The sequence below is a fragment of the Athene cunicularia genome, assembly GCF_003259725.1.
Source record: "Athene cunicularia isolate RWA chromosome 2 unlocalized genomic scaffold, athCun1 chr2_part1, whole genome shotgun sequence".
In the NCBI taxonomy this organism is placed as follows: Eukaryota; Metazoa; Chordata; class Aves; order Strigiformes; family Strigidae; genus Athene; species Athene cunicularia.
In genome coordinates, this window is record NW_020799095.1 from 82146493 (window position 1) to 82171216 (window position 24724).

General features: G+C 38.1%; 1 protein-coding gene across 1 annotated transcript in view; it reads left to right on the top strand.

Moving 5' to 3' along the window:
• Positions 1-24724, top strand: part of FHOD3 (formin homology 2 domain containing 3) — a 369637-nt gene that overhangs the window by 258329 nt on the left and 86584 nt on the right. The window contains exons 10-12 of the mRNA XM_026841709.1: positions 9300-9401; positions 11666-12043; positions 15565-15690. Of these exons, the coding sequence (XP_026697510.1) occupies positions 9300-9401; positions 11666-12043; positions 15565-15690 (606 nt within the window). The remainder of the gene's footprint in view (positions 1-9299; positions 9402-11665; positions 12044-15564; positions 15691-24724) is intronic.

The window sequence follows — 24724 nt, forward strand, 5'->3', positions numbered from 1 at the left end:
CTTCTATGAGATTTACATTGACGCCTCTTGCCAGTGTTTGAGTGAACAACTCTGTCAAAGCTTTGTGGAATTAATTCCAATCAAAGACTGAGGTTTATAAAGTAGTGAATAGCTATGATTAGATATTCGCTTTACTAGACTCTCTGCTTTCTTCTTCGTGTTTTTCATAGTTTTGATTTGGTTTGTATCATCAAAAATCACAAAAGCATTGCTAAGATTGATCCTATAACACTATACAACTTCATCTAGAGATAATCAGACCTTGGTTAAGACTTTCTTGTCAGTATTCCTGAGTTTGAAACCAAAGCCGACTGCCATCTTAAGAACCCATCAAAGCAGAGCCTGCATCCTGAACAGTGACCGAAGCTGGATTTAACAAGCTATCTTTTTTAGACTGTGGAGCTAAACAGTTGTGAGAAAGACCAACTGTTCAGGTTGACCTGAGGCTTCCAGATTTTTCAATTTGAAGAAACTTGACCTTCAGGAGATTTGTGTTGATAAGGGAGAAACAGCAGAGGACCAAACACGGAATTATGTAGTTATGAACTGTGCTTTTGTTAGTGTCCTGCCCGCAAAGCTGTCATGACTGTTTCTGAGTCCAGAGAGTAGCATAAGGAATTCCAGTTCCCTGCAAATTTCTGGACTAGCTGGACACAGCACCATTGCGCGGTGCACATTGGGCTCAAGAGTTTTTTCACCCTTTACAGTCCTAGAAAAAAAATTGGAAAATTGTTGCCTAAATAAAGATATTCTGAGAAGACATAAGGATCTGTTTGTTAGAAAATACATGTTTCTGATGCTTGGGGATTGCCAAGATGAAGGAGGAGATCATGACACTATTTTGGTTTTACCAGAAAACAATGAACACAGCTGAGCCTCTGATGCTAAGCATTTTTTTCTGCTTAACTGTGGATTCCTGGTGAGTTTCTAACCAACAGCACAGACCTTAGTTTGGCTATTATGCCCCATTAACTGATTATTCAAATTGCTTCATGTAGAGCCAGGCCTGCAGGGGTGGTTTGTCCAGAACATAGTGAGACTTCTTTTTTTTTATTATAATTTTCCATGTTTTCAGACATTGTAAACCATAACTAATTTTTGATTTTTCTCTAGCATTTACTAATGGCAAAATTTTAGTTTTGTCATGATGTTTCAAGTTCTGGTAACTTTACGCTATGTGAAATGTTTTGATTATGTAAATACTTATGGCTATAAATCAAAATGCTGCTTACAATTGTGGGTGGGGTTTATTTTATTTTATTTAGAATGGGTGTTTTCCACATCTCTTAGAGTTGCTGTATGTGACAAATATGATGAGTGGTATGATAGGTATGAAATAGCAAAGTGGGGAGATTCAACATCAACATTTAATGCAGGACTCGGGCTGTGATATGGATTATTAAAGGCCCAGAAGAGAAAATAAATTTATTTTTATTGCTGTAATAGAAGTAAACTTTTTTTTTTTTCCCTAGACGTTTATCTCTGGTTCCTGGTTTTGGATATTTAAAACAACTGATGCATGAATATAGACAAAGAAAACGTCTCCAGGATAAACACTCAGTCACATATCTGTGGATGTGCTAAGGATCTCTTTAATACATATGTGTATGAGCTGAGCTACCTAGCATTTGGGGAGGCTTTGAAATAGAATGGCATATCATCTATTGTGGAGGAGATACTAATTTTTTTCACAGTTTGGTTGGTATGGGTGAAATGGAAAAGGGATATGAAAGCAGTGGTTTTGGAAAGAAGACTTTTCTATTAAATTAAAAGGCTTGGTAAGGTAGCATCTGTTCGTAGGCATCAGACCTTTGTTAGTCTTTGACATTAACATACAAAATCTGATCTGCTATTTTAGATTTGGGACAGGGAGGCCATGTTTATTTCTCATGTGCAGGTGGGGTTATTTGAAGCATGAAGTTAAGCAGATTTGAAAGAATAAAAATGTTAAATTTGTGATCTTACTCTTTGTAAGAATATCTTGGAAGCTCCTGTAAAGAATGCATTAGAGGAAGAGACACGAGATGGGTTAAGAAAAATTTTCTTTCAAAGCCTTACCATAAACAAAAGACTCCACTGATATATAGATAGGAATTGACCCACTAATGCATGTTTAATAATAATAAAAAATATTAAAAATTACATCTTGATGAGTGTCTCATGTACAGGTCCTATTACTGTCTCGGGCTGATACTAGCACTTTTTATCTGAATTAAAATATCTCTGCAGAAATGTCGGATTTTGGAGTAGGGATGCTGTTTGCTGGTTGTAGGTGTTGCTGAAAGGAAATGTTTTATACTTGGTACACTTGCAGAGTCCAGTTGACAGCACTGTACTTTGCTGTAAAGGCAATGGTAGATTTTCCCTGTTTGAATTCCAAGAGGATTAAAGCACTGAAACTTAAATGAGGTTATAGCTGCATGGCAAATGAAAGCGCAGCATGACATAGCCTAATTTTTTTAAGATTTTCTTCCACTGTGTCTTTAGCTATGGTGAACTACCTGAGGAAATGTAATGCAAAACCAGTATGTGAATATGTTTCTCTGGAGGTCCCATGGTAGTGTCATGCACTGGACTGTACATGCCTTAGAGAGTTCACCTAAACAGTGTTCCCAGTATTTGTAAACATCATCCTCTGAGGCCAGAAAAGTTTTTTTACACACAGAATGAGATGGAAGGAAAAAAACACAGCAGTTTGGCAGGATGCCATTTCCAGATCCCTCCTTTTGAAGTAAGGGGCAATAACAGTGACCTTCAAGTGTCAACCAATATGCAGTTCCAAGTTCTGAAAACACCATTTCTTCTCTCTTTCTGTATATGTTTCAGTATTTATTGCTCCTGGAGTCTCTCTACATCATGATTCTGTTTCTTTACCTCTCTGCTCATACAGATGTAAAAACAGCAGTGCTGTTCAGTGATCAGAGAGCTGGGACTTTGAAGTCTTTGCAAAGCCTTGCCAGTATCTTAAGCAAGATTCTGATGTCTTGCTCTGCTTTGATGTGTCCTATATAAATTAAGTACAGCAATGAAACAAGTGTGGAGGCATTACCTAGGCATATTTAGGTGTGAGAAGTTGTTACTGATCATGTTTTAGGGATAATAACAGTAACCTAAAGATAAAGAACAGCAGCACAATATGAAGTCATAGTGAATACCTGTACTTCACATATTTATCATTTTCTCAACATTTTTTTTTATTTAGGGCAGAAATATCAGCATAATTTTTATTTTGACCTTTGTAATTATACATCTTAGTTTCGCTTGTGTTCAGAAGGCCAAATTTTGAGGCTTTGTAAGTAAGTTGTTATCCATATCATGTCATATATTTTCATCTTCACATAATTGCATCAACTGCAGTGGTCTATCACACACAGCAGTGGAATGGAAATAGCGAGGACATTAATAGGTGGTTTCTTTAGTTTTCTTTTTAATGGAGGAGGAAAGTATATTTATACAGAGTAATAAATGATGAATTTAAATTATTAGCACTTTCGGCTTTCATATAAAAGACTAGTTGAATCTGTTTTGGCAGCTAGGCTAGAAGAAAGGAAGAAGTAAAAGAAATGCAGCGAAGCATTTGTTTGTTTTACAAGAACTTAGGAAATTGGCTAAGAATTGTTTTGTCTAACCTAGGAAAGTGGAATTTCAATCATAAGTTGAGTGCAATGACAAGTGATTGCGAGAGAAAAGTAAAATTACATCCACTGTGACTTGTAAAGATCTCTCCTTGATGGAACATTTTTCATTTTCTATTTGGTCATCTGCATGGGGTTCAGAGAAGTAGCTTTCAAAGTTCTGTGCAGTAAACAGGTCAGAGGTTTGAAGGGGGTGGGGGGAAAACCTCGAAAGAAAAAATTGTGAGATCAACTGTAAAATAATATTGTGGAATGCCTAATAGTGGTCTTACTTCACTGAATGTGGCCTGTAGTCCTAGTCACGAGCTGCTCATCTGAAAGGCCATGAAAGTAATTTAAAGAAGCTAAACTGAAAAGTACTTGACTTAATTACAAAAAGAAAGGGAGAGAGAAAATTCTTCATCAATAATTAACGGCCCACAGGTTAAATTTCTGAGTGTGGGAGTAATGGCCAATAGCTTTACAGTTCCTCTGTCCTTTCCTCTCTGTGTCACTTTATAACTCCACGGCCCTTTTTTTTCACTGAAGTTCAGTGTTCATGTTTCTTGGGAAATTCTGTATAGTTCTGTCAATGGTCACAAAAAGCTCAGAAGTACACTTAGGACCTTTTCTAATAACCTGAAAAATTAAGAAGGAAATATTTATTAAGACTTTAGTAAGGGTTAAATAAGCCCTGCACAACTTGGAGTCATATACCAAAAGGGAGATATTGTAATGTGCTGTTATCTCATGAATTAAATTTTATGTGCAGACCAAAATGTTGGTATCCTAATTATGGCAAGACCATCCTTTTTTCTATTGTTCTATATTGAAACATTAGTGGTCAAATTCTTCCTGAATTAAAAAGATTTGAAGCATATATTAGACTTCAAAAATCTTCTTTGATACCAAGCAGAGCAGAATTTGTTTCTGTGCTCATGCTTATTTACTGGCTTTGGTTTTTTTTGTTCCTTCAGCACAGCCTTTGATTTTTCTGTTAGCTATATCTTTGGGGTTTTTTTTTGGAGTGGAGGAGTGAAGAAACTTGTGTTTCTGGGCTACAGGCTAGAACAAAGAAAGCCTGAGTTTCTTCAAGCTGCCTTCATCAAGACTCTGCAAAGGGAGGAGTTTGGGGGGAGCCTGGAGAGTTCGGAGACTACATAACCTTGTACATGTTGTTCAGCTCTAGGTGCCAGTAAGACGGAGAGCATTTTTTAGTGCTTTGAGTTCTTATGGAGTGAGAGTTGCTGTCTTCAGAGTGATGCCTTCGTTTTAAAATCATCTATCTGTGACTAGGTTAAGTGTGTCTTAGGTATGATACTTAGCATCTTATGGACTTTACCCCTGTCTTCATCTAAACTGTAGATGAGTCCCTTGATTATCATTTCCTTCTATAAGTCTATGTTTTTTAGTGTTTGTGTCTCTGCAACTTAGAGTAGCTATTTAATATCAGCAGGACAATTGACACTGTATTTTTTAAAAATTTATTTATTTAAAAAAGGAGAAATGGTAATGAATTTGTTCTGATGCCTTTACCTAGATTTTGTTTAGATGGCCGAGTGGTTCTCTATCCATAAACTATACTTTCATAGTCTTTTTTAACATGCACGTATTTTAAGGGGCTATAAATATTTTCATGTCAAACTTTAGTTGAAACAACTGAGCAAAACCTGTGCCTAAGTAGATTCTTGTTAGTTGCCATGACTAATGATATACTTTATAAAGATTTTGGGGGTTTGGGGTTTGGGTTTTTTTTGTTTTGTGAGGGTGTTAGCCTGTGGTGGTAATCCATTTTAAAGACAAAAATGTTTTGAAATTTGTTTTCACTGCTATAAAGCTTTTGTTTAAATACTTCTAATCTGATACTATTATCGTGGAACTGAAGTAAACCAGCAATAGCCCTAAGGTTAGTTGAATATATCTGATGCTTCAGCATTAGCTGAAGCCCTTTCTCACTGCCACAGGGTAAATATTTACCTTCTGTTGAACAGGATAGGCTCCTCTGTGCTACTGAAAAACATACTGGCTTTTGCAACCAAGTTTAATTGAAAACCTCCCTATGAGTCATTTTTCTTACTTTGATTTAATTCTACTATTGCATTAACACAAAATTTGCATGTGTATGTGGGAGATGTAGGAGGGGAAGTGAGCTTTTCCACATCATCCTTTCTCTATTGCACACAAAAATGGACACATAAGTCTGGAGAGTCCAGATGAATTCACAAATCTGTCTGCTGTTGTGTTTGCGCATCCAGCCATCTGATGTTCTTAGCCTTACAAGAATGTCATCTGTCTGTAGTTGGCATTTTCCCATTTTAATAAATATTCAAGTGGAAGTTTTCCTTTTCTACCTTTTAGGAAAGTTTAAGCTAGCAGGTACTACCTGTTTGCATGGACAGAATATCTTTTCTCTAACAATATTGAGAAACAACTGAAACTACTGTTTGGCTGAAAGAAGAGCACGTTTGATTCTGACCTGTGAGTTTACCCCTCTCGTCTCATCTGCATCTGATCCATTTTCTGGGTATATTCCAAAGAGGATTTTCCAAGTGTTGAGCATCTCCCCTAAGCACACACTTTTTTCGATTGTGCAAGTTTCCCTTGGCCAGATTGGCTCCTCCAGGTTGGGGAGCATGCCTGCCTCTGTGCACACCAGTCATCTCAGCAGCCAACACATGCAGAGCCAGCTCCTTCCTCTGGTTTTTCTAACCAATTGGCCATGTACTTGCTGTCCTCCTAGAGTTAATATTAGCAGAGGAAGAGAGTTTTCCAATCAAAGCTTCTTCTAATCTTTTGATCTGGAAGTCAATGAGATTTGAGGAAAGAGTCCTTGGTCTGACAGAAGAATGATCTTGCTGGAATCTCTAGAATTTAATCCACCAGTTAAGGTATGGCAATGGGCCCACAGAGCCACTTCACTGTTTCTAGACAGCTGGAGGGAAGCAAAGATGTCAGTTTACTTCCAGCCTCTATCATAAACAAAAAGCCGACTCTGGTGATTACAGAGGTCCTCTTTTTGGGTCAGGAGTAAATAAACTCATCTTCATGATTTTATCCATCTCAAATCTCAGCAGCTGGCTCTTGTGGATCAGGCACTGCTGTTAGCAGCCGCAATTGGAAGTGCCAGTCCACCAAGCCAGTTGCTCTAATAGGCATGTAACACATGCTTGATGTACTTCATGAGCTCTGAGCGGATGGTGTGTATATATGATTTGCATATGCTCCCTTCTTAGAGTCCACCCAGTTAATTCAGTTTTCTTTGTTATTATCCACAGTTCAGATATGTGTGCAATTAATCAATAAGAGATTAACTTCCAACAAAATACTCATCTTGGAAACAGTACGCATTGAGGATATGTTAATGTCAACTGTAAAAGCAAGTGTGCCACACAGGGTTGCTGTACGTGCATGTTTTTGGGGTTTTTTTAAAATATGATGTTCTCAAATAATATACAAATTAAGGGGCTGTTACTCCTGATCTGCTCCTTTAGAGTACAGCAAGTCATAACATCTGAGAAGCGGACTCTTGACCTTTTGCTTTCTAAAACAGATTAACAGGTAAACATCACAGCAGACAGAAGCATTTCCTTCATATGACATCACCAATAGTTCATGACTCATCATGAAGGAGGACAGGGTCTAATCATTCCCTTCGGCTCCATGTAGATCATATCACCTCCTGGTCCAAGTTCTGTTTCTCGTTGTAGGCAGGAGTGTGTCTCTACCTGCAGACCGAAACCAAAACCTGACAGGTTCCAATCTGGTCTTTACATAGTAATGGTTTTCAGTCCAGTAACTGACTTAAAATATTAAAATAATTTCCTGGTTTATAACTTAGCCTTCAGTACAGCTTACCAGAAAGAAGCATGTATGTAAAAAGCTATGGTCCTTTAAACATAACTATCATGTATATTCTTAAGAGCTATTTATATTTTAATCATACTTTTAAGTAAATGCTGATGTTTATGGAAAATATGTCATTGATGGCTCTGGAAATTGAGATGTCACAGTTCCATTTCCTGGTTTATTTTTCAACTGTTAAACTGAGCTTATATGGATCTTTCTATTGTAATTTTTAAAGTTGATTGGTATTCCGGCTATTTTAGCAGACAACTAGTCCTTCCAGGGTAAGGTGCAGTTATTTTTTTGTGAGGCACTGGTCATATATCCTAATATTATGAAGGCTATTACTTATAGGCTTAGAGTGTTTTCATGTAATAGCAAAGCTAGTCTCGAACTGCCCACTTGTAAGGAGAAGGAATGGTACAAATGCTCCCTGGTCAACTCCTTTTTTTCTTTTTTTGGTATACCAATATATATATATGTGTGGAAGTTGAGAGGTGTTTCTGTAGGAGAGTTACATGTTTGTGGAGAGGACAGGCAGATAGATTATGACTGAGATGTTTATGTCGCCATGATACCTCAGGAATGGTTACAAGTGTTTACCTTGTAGATGTTTCCCAGAGTATTGGAAAAGTTCCAGGTGCTGCCATTTTCCTGATTACACTATAACTAATTCCATACAAATGCAACAAATTTTGGATTGACCCTTTGCGCTGCACTCAATGAGTTCATGATCTCACACTGTAAATATTCATTATTCTTATGACATGGGAACTAATTCTAAATGGAAAAAAATGCACAGAGCATCCTTTCAGAATCAGAGAAAAGAAAAATAGCTTTCAGGAAAATGCAAGGAGTATGAGTGTCTTACAAACTTTATTACTGTTTGTACAGGTAGGAGGGTTTTTTGCATGGAGCAGAACCTAATGGTATATACATTGTTAAATCAAGTGGAGAACTAGATCAACTGTAAATGCAGAAGTCCAAAGAGAATATTTTATAAATATTCCATGAGCCTATTAGTTTGGGGAGCAAAAAGGGTAAATGGGAGGGACAGGAGGCAGACAATGTAGCCTTTTCTGTTTTGTTTAATATAGTTTTCATTTTTACTTACATGGTTTGTAGGTTATGGAGGCTTTATGTGTGACTTACAATTCTGCTCTGCCAGAATTACTGCTGAATCAAAGCCTGCTTTGAGCATACTAATGACTCTTTACTGAAATAATTCATGTACTAGCATCCAATAACTTAAATATTGCTATTTGCAAGTAGTCCTGAACTGATTTGTCTCTCTGTTATTTCTAACTTAATGGTTCAGCCTGTTCTGTTTTCCAGTTGAGCTATCAGTTGCTTAACAGGAATGTTTTATTTGTGTTAATTTAGAAAGTGTGATGTCCAGTGCTAGCTGTCCCATGCCAGCACAGCGTGTACTGCCCTTTAAGCCAAACAGACACAGCTTAATGACTAACAAGTTGAACATTGATATTGTCATTAATGTTTTCCATTAATGCCTCTGCAGGTAGGGCAGCAGCAAATGGAAAACCAAGCTTGAGAGAAAACAGTGTCATTTTGGGGGTCGTAAAAATTAATAGTAAAATATGTAAATACGGGAGAGGATATAATTTTTGTATTGGTAGCTACCCTTACACCCACACAGACTTAGTGGGAAGTTTTAGGTGGCTTTTTCTCTAACACAGGGAGGCCGTAACTTGCCCCCCCATCAGTGTTTTCCTTCCACTTCTAATTTCATTGCATTTCATTTTCTGGGCACTCACATCATTTTCTCTTCCACCTTCTCTCTTTCCGTCCCACTGCATGCTTCTTTCCTTGGTCTGACCTCAGAGAGGAGGAAGAGTGTGAAGAGGAGGAAGAAGAACAGCCAATCACAGAGCCCAATACTGAGGATGAGGGGGAGGAAGAGGCCAGTAGTAGGGTCAAAGCCAGGTACCGGGATTCAACTTCGTCCCTCCACCTTTTCCTCAGGCTCTGGCATGAATTCACCAGCACAGAGTGCAGCAGCATCTACCTTTTCACTCACATTCCTAGATCACCTGTTAAAGCCACCCCAAAAGGAAATCATTTTGCCTTTAAAACTTGGTTAATGTGTGTGTGTTAATGGAAACATGTTTTATTACATAGGCTCAATGCACTAAGAACTGTCTGCACTCACTCCCTTTGTACAAAATGAGTAACACTCACAAATCTTAAAAGCTTTAGCAAAAAGCATAACTGCTAAGCATGACTTAGATTTGTCTTTTTAGTTAAAGCAATGGTGAAATGTTGCAGCTCTTTGCTGAAGATACTGCTTGCTTTTTATGTTTTCATCCCTATTGTAATGATACAACCTTACTAGCAATATCTGTTGCTATGAAGAAGATTGACATTTTTTGAATGCTGCCTATGATTTCTATCAATTTTGTTCATGTTTTAATAGGAAAGAACTACTTTGAGGCAAAGCTGATATATATATATATATATATATAATTTTCTACATACCTGCCCATCTGTGTATATATGCATATAAACAAACCACTTATAAAAACAATATTCTCATGTTAAAATTTTCCACTTATTTCTGAGGTATATATGGATTTGGCATCTGGCAACTTTATCCTAATAAATTGGAAGAAAGAAAATATGTTCTTTCTTCCAGACAGCTATTTGATTTAGGTTAAATTGCTTAGCTTTGCAACTCAGCAAATGAGATTGGATTTTTTTTAAATAAACCACATTCATGCAGACACTGTACAGCACAGAAGGAAGAAAGGAAACTGTTTAATATGTGAATTCCAAAGAAAATACTGTACTGTTATTAATATCTTCTAGTCTGCAAATCTTGCCAATGGCTGCCTGAAATTTCAAAATTAAGTGATAATTTCCTCAAATCCAATTCTTAAAAGTCAAAGCTAAGGTACAAGTTATTAGTATAGCACATGAATATTCTAAAAAACATTAAAATTATAAAAATAACAAGGAAGAGCTGTGTAAAGGGCATGATGTGCTTTTAGGTAATCTTTTTGAGATAACTGAGTGATATTACAATGGCTTTTCTAAATACCTCCTTTCACTGTCCTTGTAGCATATCAAAAATGATCTGTACCCCGGCCATTTGTGTTAGATGCTGTCAGGACAGGTAGCACTAGCCTAGCTTCAGTGACTCCTGTCATGCACAGCTGGTGCAATAGATGAAGGTTTCCACATTGCCCACTGTGCTGCTGCTGTGCAGAACAATTACCTGGTATATACCTGATGATTACCTTCATAATATCCTATCATATGTAACATATTATGGTTTTGTTGCATATGCTGTGCCAAACCCACAGTCCTCAGATAAGGGCCATGCCTTGCATGCCTGTAGGTGGATTGCAGGGGTGGTTTTAGGAGAGTGAAATCAGCCACCTGCTGAGTAATCCAGCCCAAAGCCCATCCACAGCGTTTGTGCTGGAGCTACTAGCAAAAAACAGATATCCCGGAGTACAGATCCCGTGGCTTTTCACCTGCCTTGCTGCTTCTGTCACTCACCAACACCTGCCTTCACGAGAGCAGAGCAGATGTGTTTTCTGTTGCACTTGATGCAACTCTACAAGTCTCTAACACCAACATGGGATGCTGACACTCAGAGAAATTAGTCTTCATACCTAGACAAATGATCTGCTAAGGCATTGGTTTTGAAATTATTCTAAATCTTAATTTTGACAAAACACTGCTGATTGAGTGGGTTTTGTTTTCATCTTTGGTGGATGAACATTTTTAGTAAAAAGATCAGATCACTAGGGAGGATCAGATATCTGGCCTTCAAGAAGCAGTCATGCACATTGTATCTTGAAGCATCTATATCTGTGGACCATGTTATCCAGTGTGTTGAGATTGCTTTGTACTGCTCTGACAGTGCTTACAACCTAATTTGAAATACTTGAAAACTGTTCAGAAAATGTTTGTGAAAAGGTTAATGAAAATTAGTTCTGAAGCCTGTGGGTTAAATCCCTTCCTTTCCTTTAAGCTGAGTCACTTCCATTCCTCAGTATTTCCAACCCCAAGAAGAATCCCTTTGGGATACAAAGAATAAAAAGTGATGGTTGTTTAAATTTAGGAAGTTTTTGTTTGTCTGACTCTCCTTTTTTTTTTTTTCCTTCAAGAGGTACTATCTACTGATCTCTCTTTTCCCCATTTTTCTTCCCTTCCCTTCTCATTATGTTTTCCTCTTGCAGTGAGGCCCCAGGTGTGCAGGAGGCTGTGAATGAAAACGTTTCACAGTGTTCTGATTCTTCAGCCATCTCCAGTGCCATTTCTCCAGCTGAGAGGCCTCTCTCCTGCTCTAGAGCAAAGAGCTCTTCTAGCAGCTCCTCTTCTGTGCCTGACTCATCTGTCTCTCATCATAATTCTGTTCTTTCATCACCATCTTCACCTGCAGCAACATTGCTAAGCTCTTCCCAAAATTCATCAGCATCCATTACTCCAAAGGCATCTCCAACAGTGGAGAAATTACCTTATGTACCGCATACTCCTTTTCACCTCTTCTCGTATGACTTTGAAGAGTCTCCAGCATCTGTGAAAGAAAAGGAAGCAGAAATGATGAGGGAAAACAGGTAGATTTTATATAGCTGACAATTTTTAGATAAATGAGTAATGCCTTTCAAGAGGTTCATAGTGATAATAATGCTCTCTGTGTGTTGTATTATTTCCAGAACACACTGTATTAGTTTTAGTCCTGCAAGCCTGTATTTTGATTTGATTGATATTCTGCCCTTGCCTTTGTTGCCTTCATTTTGTCTATACTCCTCTTCAAGGTCTATACTTAATAAATAACCTGGCCTCCTCTATACAGCTGTAGATAAAAAACCTGTGATTTGGGAGATCACAGAAAGGAGCACCATTTTGCTCTCATTTACAGCAATGTAATTTGAAGACATGATTTCATGAAAATTAATGGAGCTCTTCTGCTATAAAACTAAGAGACATCAGATCAACGTTTGGAATTCAGGGGTGAAATCCTGGCTTCAAAGACTGAACTGCCAAATCCGGAATTTGTTGTTAGATTAAGTGCATATCCCTGTCATGTGCCATTTCAACTTGTGCTTGTAGTAAGAGAAGTAGATTAAACCCTATAAAGAGAGTTTAGCACTTAGAATAGAGTTTTCCCTATGAAACTGATGCTCAGTTCAGTTGCTCCCCATGTATTTCTCTTTTTTAATTTTAATTTTTAATTTGCCTGTCCCACCCATTTAAAAACAAAAATAAATTGTTTTGTCTCAACCTGTTTTCAAGTAAAACAGATTGACAATAGGTAACACTAAAAATAATGCTAGAGAATAATCTTGAAAAGAGCTTGATGATTTTTAGCTGCTTCTCCCAGTGGTCAGTGTTCTCTGAATTAGGCTCTGAAAATGTACACATATTGTGAGTGTATTTTTTTCTTCCTTTCTCCAACAGTCCTTCTGAATTTCTGCATGTGAACAAATATTTTGATTCCTTTGATCCTCTTAGTTTTCAATCTTTTTCTTCTAATAGGTGGGTGGGTTTTGTTGATTTTTCATTTCACTGAAAATCCTGTAAATCCAAGTAGATATTGAGAGGGGTCTTGGTTTACATATCTTTCCTTACCTGGAGCTCGAATACTGGGATTCGCCTAAATTTATGTTTTCCTGCATAGGTGCAAAAATTTTCCCTTAGGCCTCTCACATTAATTTATTGCCTTCTTATTGCTGCTGCTGTTAGAATTACACTTTTTAAAGAGTAGATTCCTAGATACCTCCTGTTCCTGCAATATTTACTATTACAGTGATTTTTTTTTTTTTCCTCTGACCATCCTTGTGCTTCTAGTGACCACACAGGATCAAGAGCATGGTGTGGGGGAGGATTGTGCTGAGTTTATATGGAGAAAAAAGAGGGCAAATCTTGCATGATTTGGGCAGTAATATGTTCATAAAAGAGGTAAATGTCTGGCGTTTCTTCAGTGAACAGTCCTGGGAGAAGGCCACTGCATCTACATTGGTATACAAGACAGGAAGGAAAAATGGAAGTAATAGCCACTAGTAGAGGAAGGTTAGAAAGATAAACATTGTGTACAGGATACAGACTTACCCTGGTGTGCTGGTTTTGTATTGCTACTCTTCCAGTATCTGTCTCCCTCTAAATTTGATATACAGGGATGCCGTGTCCAGGCCAGTCCCTCTGAATTTGATTGTGTTAATTCTTGTAGATCTGAGTCAGTAGAAGGATTCAGATGTGTTCTCTCTGTTCTAATGAGTTACCTTTGGTCTAATTGAAATTCCTTGGTCTGAAAAAGGATTCTTCACTGTGTCAGCTTTTTCATGGGGCAGAACAGGAGAAAAGGAAACGTAATGGTTGATAAGAAGGGCTCCTTTCAGTTGATTGAAACAGAAATGAAGGTTTCTGTTACTGTCAGGAGCATACTGAATGAGCTCTGAGTTGTTTTCAGGACAACAGAGTTTCTCACCTCTCACTCAATACGGGCACAGGCAGAACATCTGAGCTGAGCCTGCCAGAGAGAAGACCCATGCCAGCTCGTGCTACCAGGGAAGTCTCACACTGTCCAGCTACACAGCCTTCCACTGGCCCACTGTCTCTAGTTTCTAGTCAGTTTTCTTTTAGGGCAAGAATGCCAGGAAGACAATTATTTTCTGAAAAATTCCTTTTGTAGCTCAGAAATTTGCGTGTTAGCATTTTTTTCTAAAATTACTCCTGTTCCTGGACAGTCAGTATGGTGTCTCAAAAATAGATGGTAGTGGTGGGGTGTTTTCGAAAACACAAACTTGGAATCACTGCCAAAGGGGGCATGTTCTCTAAAGCATGATCCCTTCCATTATAAAAACCCCTAACTGAAATCTATTCTTGATTTTAACATGGGCCTTGGCAGGCAGAAAAGCTGTTGTACCCTAAGGAATGAAGCTGAAACTTTGAATGAAATTTTGCATGGCTAGATGAGTGTGCTAAATGGAGCTGAAGGAAACCAACCAGCCTTTTCAAATAAAATTGCTGAGTGAAATTACTGAGTGCTGATATGTATGGGAGAAGAAGCAGCAGAAAAAAGATACAGTGAAAGAGGGTATATTATATCTTATGAATTATAATAAGGAAAATTATATTGCCCTTTTTCCTGAAGTAAATTTTGTCATTTGGATGAGTTGGCCTTGCAAAGTACTCACCTACAGAGCATCATATGCTTTCCACGTGGGAAAATGGTATAGCCCCTGAACAGAAACGTTAACGTTTTCCTAAATCAGGAATCTCTCCTTGACATGCTCTTTTAAGTATGATGGTTAAAAGGCAAAGCAGAGCAACACAACTGCCTTTTCTATTCAGTACATGAGCCAGGATGAAAACATTGATACAAGGGATTCTAGGGAGGTGGCCATTCCAGGAGTCCTGGAAAAAATTTCTCCGATAAGCAAGCTCACAATGGAGTCAAACAGGTTCTTGGATTTTAGGAAATGTCTGATAGAATTTTCCAAAGCCATGCTTCTAGAGACGTGTCTTTTTAACCATGATGATGGCTTTTTACAGATGTTGTAAGAAGTGGTACATAAGCTACGATTTATGTAGGGGGAAGTGAAAGAAAATACCACCTGCTTTTTACTTGAAAATAATGTGGATATTTTCTATAACGCAAATATTAGCACATGATGGATGTCCATGTTCAGACCATGTCTTGGGAATGCTGCTGCTTGCCTTAATTTCACTAGACATGAATACTTCTTACTTGGACTGGTTTGATCCCTTTTCTAGTGACTGGGTATTGGCTCCCAAAACAGCTAATAATTTTGAGTAACTAAGCAGTGATTTAAGTCTTCCTGCTCTAAGTTGTCACATGGAAAGACCATTTTAATCTCTCATTGTTTTCCAAAGCAGTAGCTCACTATCTGAATCAAGTATGTCCATGACATGGTTGATATTCAAATGATATGATAGGCTGCATATTTTGAATTTGGGATTAGAGCAATATTTTCAGAAGGTGGATGTTTGAGAAGTTCTGGGGTATAGGATCACTGCCACCCCCTAAACAAGAGGATTTACTGTTTCATGCCTGCTGGCTGATGAATTTTTTTCTCTCTCTCCCTTTCTCCTACTTTCCTTCCCATTTCTTCAGATACAGTAGCTATGGCAGCAGCTCCTACTCTTCTCCACGACCTTACCCTGGTGTCAGTGCCCCTACAACACCCACTTCTCGTTATGGGACAACTCTCTCACCGCCTCAAGAGACCAAATCTGACAGGTTTGTAAATTAATCAGTCTTTTAACAACAGTTCATTTATAGATAGGATGGAGATGAGTGTAAGCTGTTCTGAATGGGTACTGGAAACATCTTCTAGACAGACCTTTTCTAATGTTGGAAAGAAAATGGACAGAAATGTAGACATTTCCCACTCATTCTCAAGCCTTTCTCTGACATGGTGTTAAAGGCTGGATGTATTTCCATCTCACTTCTGCTTCTCCCACTTAAATGGATAAAACAGAGTTGCTTCACACATATGCTGTTCTGACTATTAAAAGGTGAATTTAAGCACATTTTATTTCTTTCCATTTTTAAAAATAAATTCAGGCAGATCTATTTTCATTTCTATCATCTTCAATCAACTATAAAATCTTGGAAATGTGCTTAACTCAGAATTTCCTGGGTCATAATTTTGTCCTTCCTTGAAAATACATGATATATCTCATTGTATTTCAATAAAGGGCAAAATGTTTCTTGCTGTAGGTAAACCAAGCTCATGATAACCTACCAATTATCAACTCACTTTAAAAAAAAAAAGGAAAACACCCCATAGCAGCAACAAATAAGCAGTATTTTGAACAACCAGAACACTCTTTTGAATTATGTAAGGTACTAGGGAAAGAAAAAAGATAATAAATTGTTATGGATACATGAAAGAAATTATTCTTGGCAAGAGATCTGGACCACCAGAAATTAACCGACTCTTACAACATGAAAGTAAGTGACAGCTTCAAAGAATGTCCTGCTGAGCTAAAGGAGGAAGGGTAGAAGTTTTTAATTAATTAAATAATTTTAATAATTTAATTAAATAATTTCCTATTAAGCCAGATGGGGTTTGGATTGTTTGTTGTCAAAATGGCCTCTAATTTGTAAAAATTCCATCTCCCACCCTTTTTTTTTGAACTGAAGGCTTTTTCAGGATCCTTTCTCTGTATTCCAATTAATTTTTATTAATTATATTTTGAATATTTCTATATGTGTATATAAATATATGTATACATGTTTGTGTGTGTATGTATATATGTTTGAATCTACCTAATGCCTCACATCCTTTCCAGTCAAAGTGGTTCAAGTTAGGTTCTTCCAGCATGCATGTATTTCTAACCATGAGGTATTGATTTAATCCTTTTTTTCAGGTGAGTAATTACATTAAATTTATCTTTGGAGAAAGGCATCATTTTTCATTTGCTCATCTTCCTAGAGTAACTTTCCTTGATTTGTCTTTCCTCATCTGAATTAAATTATTTCCAAGTGAAACCATAATAAAAAACTCTAAACCAGCATTTTCATACCCTTTTACCTTAGCAAAGTAGATGCAAGATAAGCAAGAATTAAAAGTATCCTGCTGATTTTGAAGTTTTAGATTTCCATGTCCCTGCTGTTGTAAGCTTCTGATTGCCACTGCAGCAAAGAAACTCCAAAGTCGTCAAACTCAGATGGTTGAAGATCGTTGGGCCTGTCCTGCAAGAGGTTGATTGCACTGGCCCTGATCCAGTAAAGGAAGCAAGCCTTCATTGTAGCATGCGTATAAGTGCGTTGCTGATTCTGAGCCAAAATGCCTTGGCCCCACAGGATGAAGCTGTAAAATTCACAGATTCATGGAGAGTCAGGCCAGAGGGGAGCTCTGTAATCATCTGTTGTGACCTGTAATGGGTCTCACAGAAGCTAAATGAAAGACCCCTGTACCTTCGCATGTTTTCAAGTGGCGGGGCATGACTTCTCCTGGAAAACATTCCAGTATTTATCATCACTGCTAGGAGAATATTTCATTTTTTGAGGCCAATTTGTCTAGCAGTATCTTCTAGCCATTTTACCTCATCCTACTTTTCTCTGTGAAACTGGAAAGTGCTCTGCCTTCAACTATCAGATCCCTCTTTAAGTGTCTCAGAGTTGCATCTCTGTCTTTTCTTCAGGTTACGTTTACTGCTTTCCACCTCACATGATAAAAATATCTCTTCTTTAAATTTGCAGCTTGCTGTTCATGACAGTTGAATTTACCAGGATTTCTGTGTTTTTATATTTGAGCCTGATTCTTTTTGTTTGTTAATCTCTGAGAAGTGTGAAAAATGTCTTTGTGCCACAGCTGCCTGTTGCCTGCAGACTAGATGCAGCTATTTCTTGAAAAATAATTAAATTTACAGATTCAGATGCCATTTTGCATCAAGTCTTGGTTTTTTGAGTACCCTGACACTGCAGAATTGTCGTTCAGTAGGCTCTAACAGAGTGACTGCTTTGAAGAGGGGCAGAATCCTTCTTTTATCTCATTGTCCTTAAAGACATGGGTTGCAGAAATGTCCATGCAGAGATCAACAGATAGAATTTGCTTACTGGAGAGCAGGCTGTGCGTGACACTACGCTTGACAGTGATTAGTAAGTGGAAAGTATTGTGGAAGTTTTCACAGTCTTCTATCAATGGTGTTTGCCTTAGGTCATGTGAACATTAATTCCTACCTCCTGATGGTAAAAATTTATGTGGATACAAACACCAAAAAAAAGCTAAAAGATTAGGCGGGGAAGAGGAAGACACTTGATAAGAAGCAGGCGTGTATCTGTGGTTAGCTCCAAGGTGAGTTTTCTGCTTTCAGCTTACGATTACAGTTATCCAAAGCCTCCACAGAAAGATTCCTGTTTTTTGTCATGAAGGTAAGAGCTTCAGATGCAATTCCTGGTACTGTTTATCTGACCTTCGAGAATGAGGAGGAAGGAGGAAACAGCATTTAGACCAGTGCCCAGCAAAATGATTCATGCTCCATTCAGTTACCCTGACAGGCCTTTCAAACCCTTGGCTGCATTTTGTTTATGTAAACAAGAGCTACAACTTAGGTGGAAAGAAGCAATGTGGTTGACATTTTGACATTCATACTTTTGAAACCCTCTTTGGCTAAAAACAGTAGGAAATCCGAAAAAGCAGTATAAGTCAGTGCAAAAGTAACTAGACTTTGTTCTTTGAAATCCACATAATGTATATATTTCTGATTTTACAGCAGAAGAAAAGGCTTACTTGACTGTTTCTTGGTTTCTAAATTCAGCTGCAGCCTTTTGCCAACTTTTTGCAATACTGTTGTTCTCTCTCATTTCTCTGGGTCCCCTGTGGAGAGCCATGTTTCTGAAGTGCATGTTGCAGCCATGGAAATCCCACTGAAGGAGGGCAAATTGCAGGGCACTTTCTGTTCAGCCCTTCCTTGGGAGAGAAAAAAGAGTATATTGGTTCTCTCTCTGCTTGTGCAAGTTGCTCCTAGTGCATAAGAAGTATAACCCAGTCATTCTGGTTTTAGCTGCCAAAGACCGCTTTACTCCATAAATATACTGCTCCCACTCTTCATGACTTAAATCACCAATTAACTCTCTCCTACTTTCTAAAGAAAAAAAAAATCAATTTCTTAACCTCAGAAATTTTGGTAACAAAGGGGAAGAGCAAGACATAGCTGCAGCACGTCAGGGAGAAAAGCATTTTTCTGTATCTCTGAGTCGCTGCATTGCCTGAGAGAAGGTGTTATAAGACTCTTCTATATTTTTATGCCTTATGCTTACACCTAGAATATTTCTGTTTAGCCAAAGACTGCCTTCTCAGACTATGAATGTAAGATGGTCACTCAAAGCTGCAGCCTAGACTCTGTGGCTGGACAGCAAACTCATTACTTGCAAAGCTTCACACCCCCTCATAGTGTGTTTTTGGTGGCAAAGTGTATATGCATTGTGGGTTATGCCATAGAGGAGACCCTTGAAGGAGTGTCACTTCTAAGGCTCCTGAATTCAGTACCAGCTTTAACTCATTTCGTTGCCAGAAAAATATCCTGCTAATGTGTTTGCCAAGGTAGTTTTCTTCTGATGGATTTGCCAGGAGACAGTTCCCTACTGTCAAACAGCAGTGAAGTTAGCCTAGTTTGAAAAGCCTTCTTCTCACGGCACTCTGTGCCAAGGGAGCAGGAGTTCATGGTCTCCTCTTGCCTCTGTAGGTTGAGTCAAATGCCAGAAAGTTCAGCTTGCAAACCTCCACTTCTGGATCCTTTTGGCTAGTCACTATGAACTTAGTCTCCACCTTTGGCTGGTCCCTCTGAAGTTCCTCCAAATCTCCAAGCTTGATAAGGGCCTTCTATGGTGTTTGCAAATTATTCCTGTCTGATGCACTCTCCAGGTTTTCCGGACTATTAGATAATAGACTTAAGAAAGGTGAAATACGTTTCACATCCCTTAATCTGTTTTCCATCTTACTTGCTTTATGATCTACAGCAGTATGTTACCTTGGGCTCCCATGATGCAGGACCTTGAATGTTGAGTGTTCATCTCCATGTTCCTATATATATTTTGAAGTAAATGTACATTCAAGCTTTTATTTCTACAACGGGTGAACACAGACACTGATATTAGCATGATTTAGATTATAAGTGATATTTTTCTCCGCTGATCTTAAAGACACTTTAAACACCATACCTGAAGCATAAACATGAAGCACAGCAAAAGTCTGCGAATGCTCTTCTTTTGAGTTTTATTCCTTTCCAGGTGCCTGAAACATTTATTTTTCTGGCAGTCTGGTGCTTTTTTCAAATTTGTGTATCTTAAAAGCAATAAAAAACAAACAAAAAAATGCTTGAGAATGCTAAACAGCTTTTCAGTTAGACTTTCTACTAAAATTAAAGGTCTCTGTAATTGACAGCACCAGGGAGGTGCTGCTGGATGAAGCTTCTTGGCAGGTTCTCTTTTTTTTCCTTCCTTTTTTTTTTTCCGTTAACCATCTATCACTAATCTGCACTCTGGAGTTACCTTATCCCAGCTGTTAAGCACTAAAGAAAATGAAGAAACCTATGAAACAAAACCCACTATACAGCCTACAAAGCTACTACTCTCCCAAGAACAACTCCTCTTTCCTTGGCTTTCTATTTTTTCTGCTTCTACCATCTTCTGTGTGTCTTAATACATGCTTCTGGGCTTTCAGACCAGAGACTGTGGATATTTTTTCTTGTGGTAAATGCCAAACACATCTTCCACTCTGAATAATATAATGAGGAAGGGATAGCTTGGTAGTTGATAATAGTGGCCCAGGGCAAAAGCCTCAACTTTATTGCTGAGATTTTAAGAGGAAAAATGACCTTAGGAATTATTTGATGATTTACAGTTTGGGAAGCAGCAGTGGCTTACACTGGCTCAGCTGCTTGTCAAACTACTGCATAAGCAGTATTCTTGATTTCAGCTTTGTGGGCTTCATCATAGGGTGTATGTTTAAACAGAAAGCGTGAGCTGGGTTGCAATGTCAGACTGCAGCGTGGTGCTGCCTGAACACACAGTGCGCAGTGCTGATGCTTAGGGGACACATACCTTAGCCTAGATCAGCGAGGGGGCTCTGCAAGCCACTTCCAGGAAATTTGTGACTCTCATGAAGATGAAAAGCCACTGGTTGGAGAAAGACAGAAACACAATGTAAAACCTGTAAAACCTCAGCCTGCGAGAGGAGTGTGTATGTAGAAAGTCCTCGTTCGTTGTCCTGGCTCTGTGCAGCTCTGCCCCTCTGTAGCTTGATTTTGTGTAGCCCCTCAGGCCAGTTTAAAGTCTAATGTTAATCAGTTCTTCTCTTGGTTATTCTCAAGTTTCTTTCTCAAAGGAAGCATTAGTCAGTAGTTTTATCTCTCAATTTTGTGTTTATTTTTCAGAGAAGTTTTGTAAAGATTCCTCAAGTAATGTTTAGTCTGTTTGCAAAATCTTATATCAACATGCTTTTGAATTTGTCGTGTCATGTAGGGAGACATAACACACGAGAGTTTCTTTAACTGTGAAAAGCAATATGGCTCTTGGCAGCTTTGCCTCCTCTTTTGTCTCTTTCTAAGCTGGAAAGCGGATTTATTTTGTTAAAGCCAAGAGACATTTACAGTTACTTAAGGCCTGAGTCAGAGCTGCGGACTATTCCCTCTCTGTAGCGTTCTCATGTCTGCTGGAGCAGGAGCACTTTGGAAAAGTGGGTAATTAGTGCTTCCTCATTAAGTTTATTAATTATTCTGACCCTAGTTATATTAAAGAAAATCCTGAATCTTAACCTTATGACCTAAAGGGATTTCCTATTATAAGTCATCCGTTAATTCTTTTCTTATCTCCTAAAAATATACTTTTGTATTCTTGCTATAGATAACCATTTCCATTTAGCAAATTTAAAAATTTCAGCATGGAGGAAAATGCAACCACAAAAGAAGAGCAGTTCAAAGTTAAAGTGAATGAAGAAAAAATGAAGTTGATAATTGCAATTTTGCTGTCACGAAGTGGCTTAGAGTAAGATTGAAAATCGAATAAAACATTTCTGTGTGATTAACATAACTCAAGTCACACAGTCCACTTCACAATATGTAGTCTGTGATGGAGTATTGTCAAAAAACTGCAAGCACTTGCAAAAAAGTGTGAGATATCTTCTGTCTCCCTGAGCTTTTGTTTTTAATAATGATTACTAATTTACCACTGTGCTAAATGCTGTAGGTTGGATTAGCTGAATTTTTGTTCAGAAGAGTTTTGTCCTACAGTTAATGTTTTAGCTTTGTACCCCATGCTCTGTATATATTTTTGTTGCCTTCTTTTTCCTTCTTTTTTTTTTTTTTTTGTTTTGTTTTGTTTTGTTTTGTTTTGTTTCCTATTCTTTGCTCTTTGCTGTCTTCTTCCAACAAGGTAAGTAACTAATGACCTATTTGGCTCCAGGTCTTAATGCTGTGGTGTGGAGCCACATTCACAAATCCCCAGACTTAGACATATTCTTGCTGTGTGTTTTCTTTCCGGAATGAGGGTGTAATAACATAGCTTGTTTAGCTTTTGCTGGTTTTAACAGCAGGCAGAAGAAAGCTTTTCTTAATATTTTTATATTAACAGTCCATTCTTAATAGCCTTGTGCTCTCTGCAAGACTAAAAATAGTAGTCAGAGCAAGCATCCTTCTGGATTGTATTTGTGGAGTTGAACAAATGGTTGATATTACCAACTGGTAACATATGACACCAGCATTAAAATGCTGGCATATATTAGCTATAACCCTGTTTTGTGAGTGATCACTCTATTATGCTTTCATTGAGTATTCACATACTCTCTTCTGTTGAAATCTCTTGCCACCTTTGATTCTATGCCAGTATTTTTTTTAGTCGTCTTCTTGCTTACCCACTTTTAAAATGCAGACTATGGCAGTAAGACTTAAATATTCCTGAAGCCTGAAGGTACTGTCACCCTTTAAACAGCATCAAAGCACCAGAATTACCTGAAGACTCAGCCCAAGCTTCCCACTGGCTGGTTTGGCCAGTCTCACTGCCATTTGCAATTCAAGTATGAGTTCAGCGAAAGGGAAAGTTTCCTTTAAGCATTATTGCCAGGGGAACACAGAGACAAAAGAAGCCCCAGATTTTTCAAACAAACCAAACATAGACAAATCTCTTTTCAAATCATTTAGAATATTTGATGAATACCTCTTACCGCTTGCTTTTCTTTCTGGCTGTTTTACAGGTTTGTACACTGTGAAAGTAACACCTGTTTCCTCCAGATTTAGTTTATGCACATGTAGAAAATTAAGGATAGAGTTTACTAAATACTAAATCTTCTCATTTACAATTGCAATTCACATTAAGAAGAGGATTGATGCACCCAAATACATCTGAGTTACAGTGTTTGATAGCAACAGTAAAGCTGTGAGTTTATGAGGTTTCACAGGGTCTCAGCATTTGATGTGACGTACAGTCTTCACCAGAGGGAGATGTGTCTGCTCAAGTGGTCTGGACACTGCAGGGTCTAACCACTAAGCAAGCTCTAACTCCACAAAATTAGTGATATTTCTTTGCCTGTCCTTTCCTAAATGTGACTGAAAACCCAAGACCTGATTATTTGTGTTTTAAAAAGTCAGTGCCACACAAGGAGCCAACTGGCTGCATTTCTATCTCTTTAATTATGACCTGTTTCAACAGAACCCCCTCACAACTCTGAGTATTAATTTTGACAATTTCATGCAGTAATCTCTTGTATGCAAAATGGCACTCCACAGCTGACTGTGTTTGGGACAAATTAATTGAATCAGGAATGCATGTGCATGCTGTGCTGTAGCTTGTAACTCAGCTGAAGTATGGATTTATTAAATAACCAGTGGGAAATAACAAGTTTGGGCTATTTTTTATGGATTTAATTAGTTTTCAAGAGGTGGCAAACTAATATGGCACATGGATGTTCATTTACAGTTTCTTAGACATTGGCTTTTTTCCTGGGTATATGGCTGTGGATCTTTTATTTAGATTGTGAGTCTACTGTTCATACATGTGAAATTTTCAGCCAAGTGAGCAACTCTAGCCAAGCTGTGCAAGATTAAACCTCCGAACAAGGTGTTTTGGCATGTGGAGATATTTTACTACCAAGATCAGGTTCGAATCCCATCTGCAGAACTAAGCTGCACATCTCCATGTGATTCCTCTGTAATCCCTTAGATAACTGTATTTACTGTGAAGCCTCAAAGAGCTTAGTCAGAGCTAAAGGTTTCCAACCTGCTAGATGCTGTGCAGACCTACAATCACTCTTTTGGTCTCTCAGCATCACCCCATTCCTTCCCCTTAATTTTCCTTCAGGCTTTATTAAGTCATAACTTCCTTTGATTCCAAATGGAGTTTGCAGACTTCAGGGCAGCTGGATGGGATAGGACAGAGTGGGATAGCAAGGTAAATACACCGAACAGATAAGAGCACAGACTTGATAAGGACCCTCTTTTTGCTATCTATTCCAGTTTATTTCCAGATGTCTTCATGTGGAGGTACTGTCCAGTTTTCCCCTTCCAAGAGCAATTTCTGATCATATATCCAACCTTATTGCCGTGATTTTTCATGCTACTAGACGGATAGAGCTCTAGGTTCTGAATCTTAATACAGTGGTGCTACTGTTTCTGCTTAGAGCTTTCTATTGCAACATGCACTGAAAGGTCAAAAGTTAAAATAAATTTAAAATATGTTCTAGGGAAAATTCACCACATGTACTTGACTGTTAGGGTTTGAGGATTTTATTTTTTGTCTTTTCTTAGTGCTAAGGCATATTAGAGATTTTTAT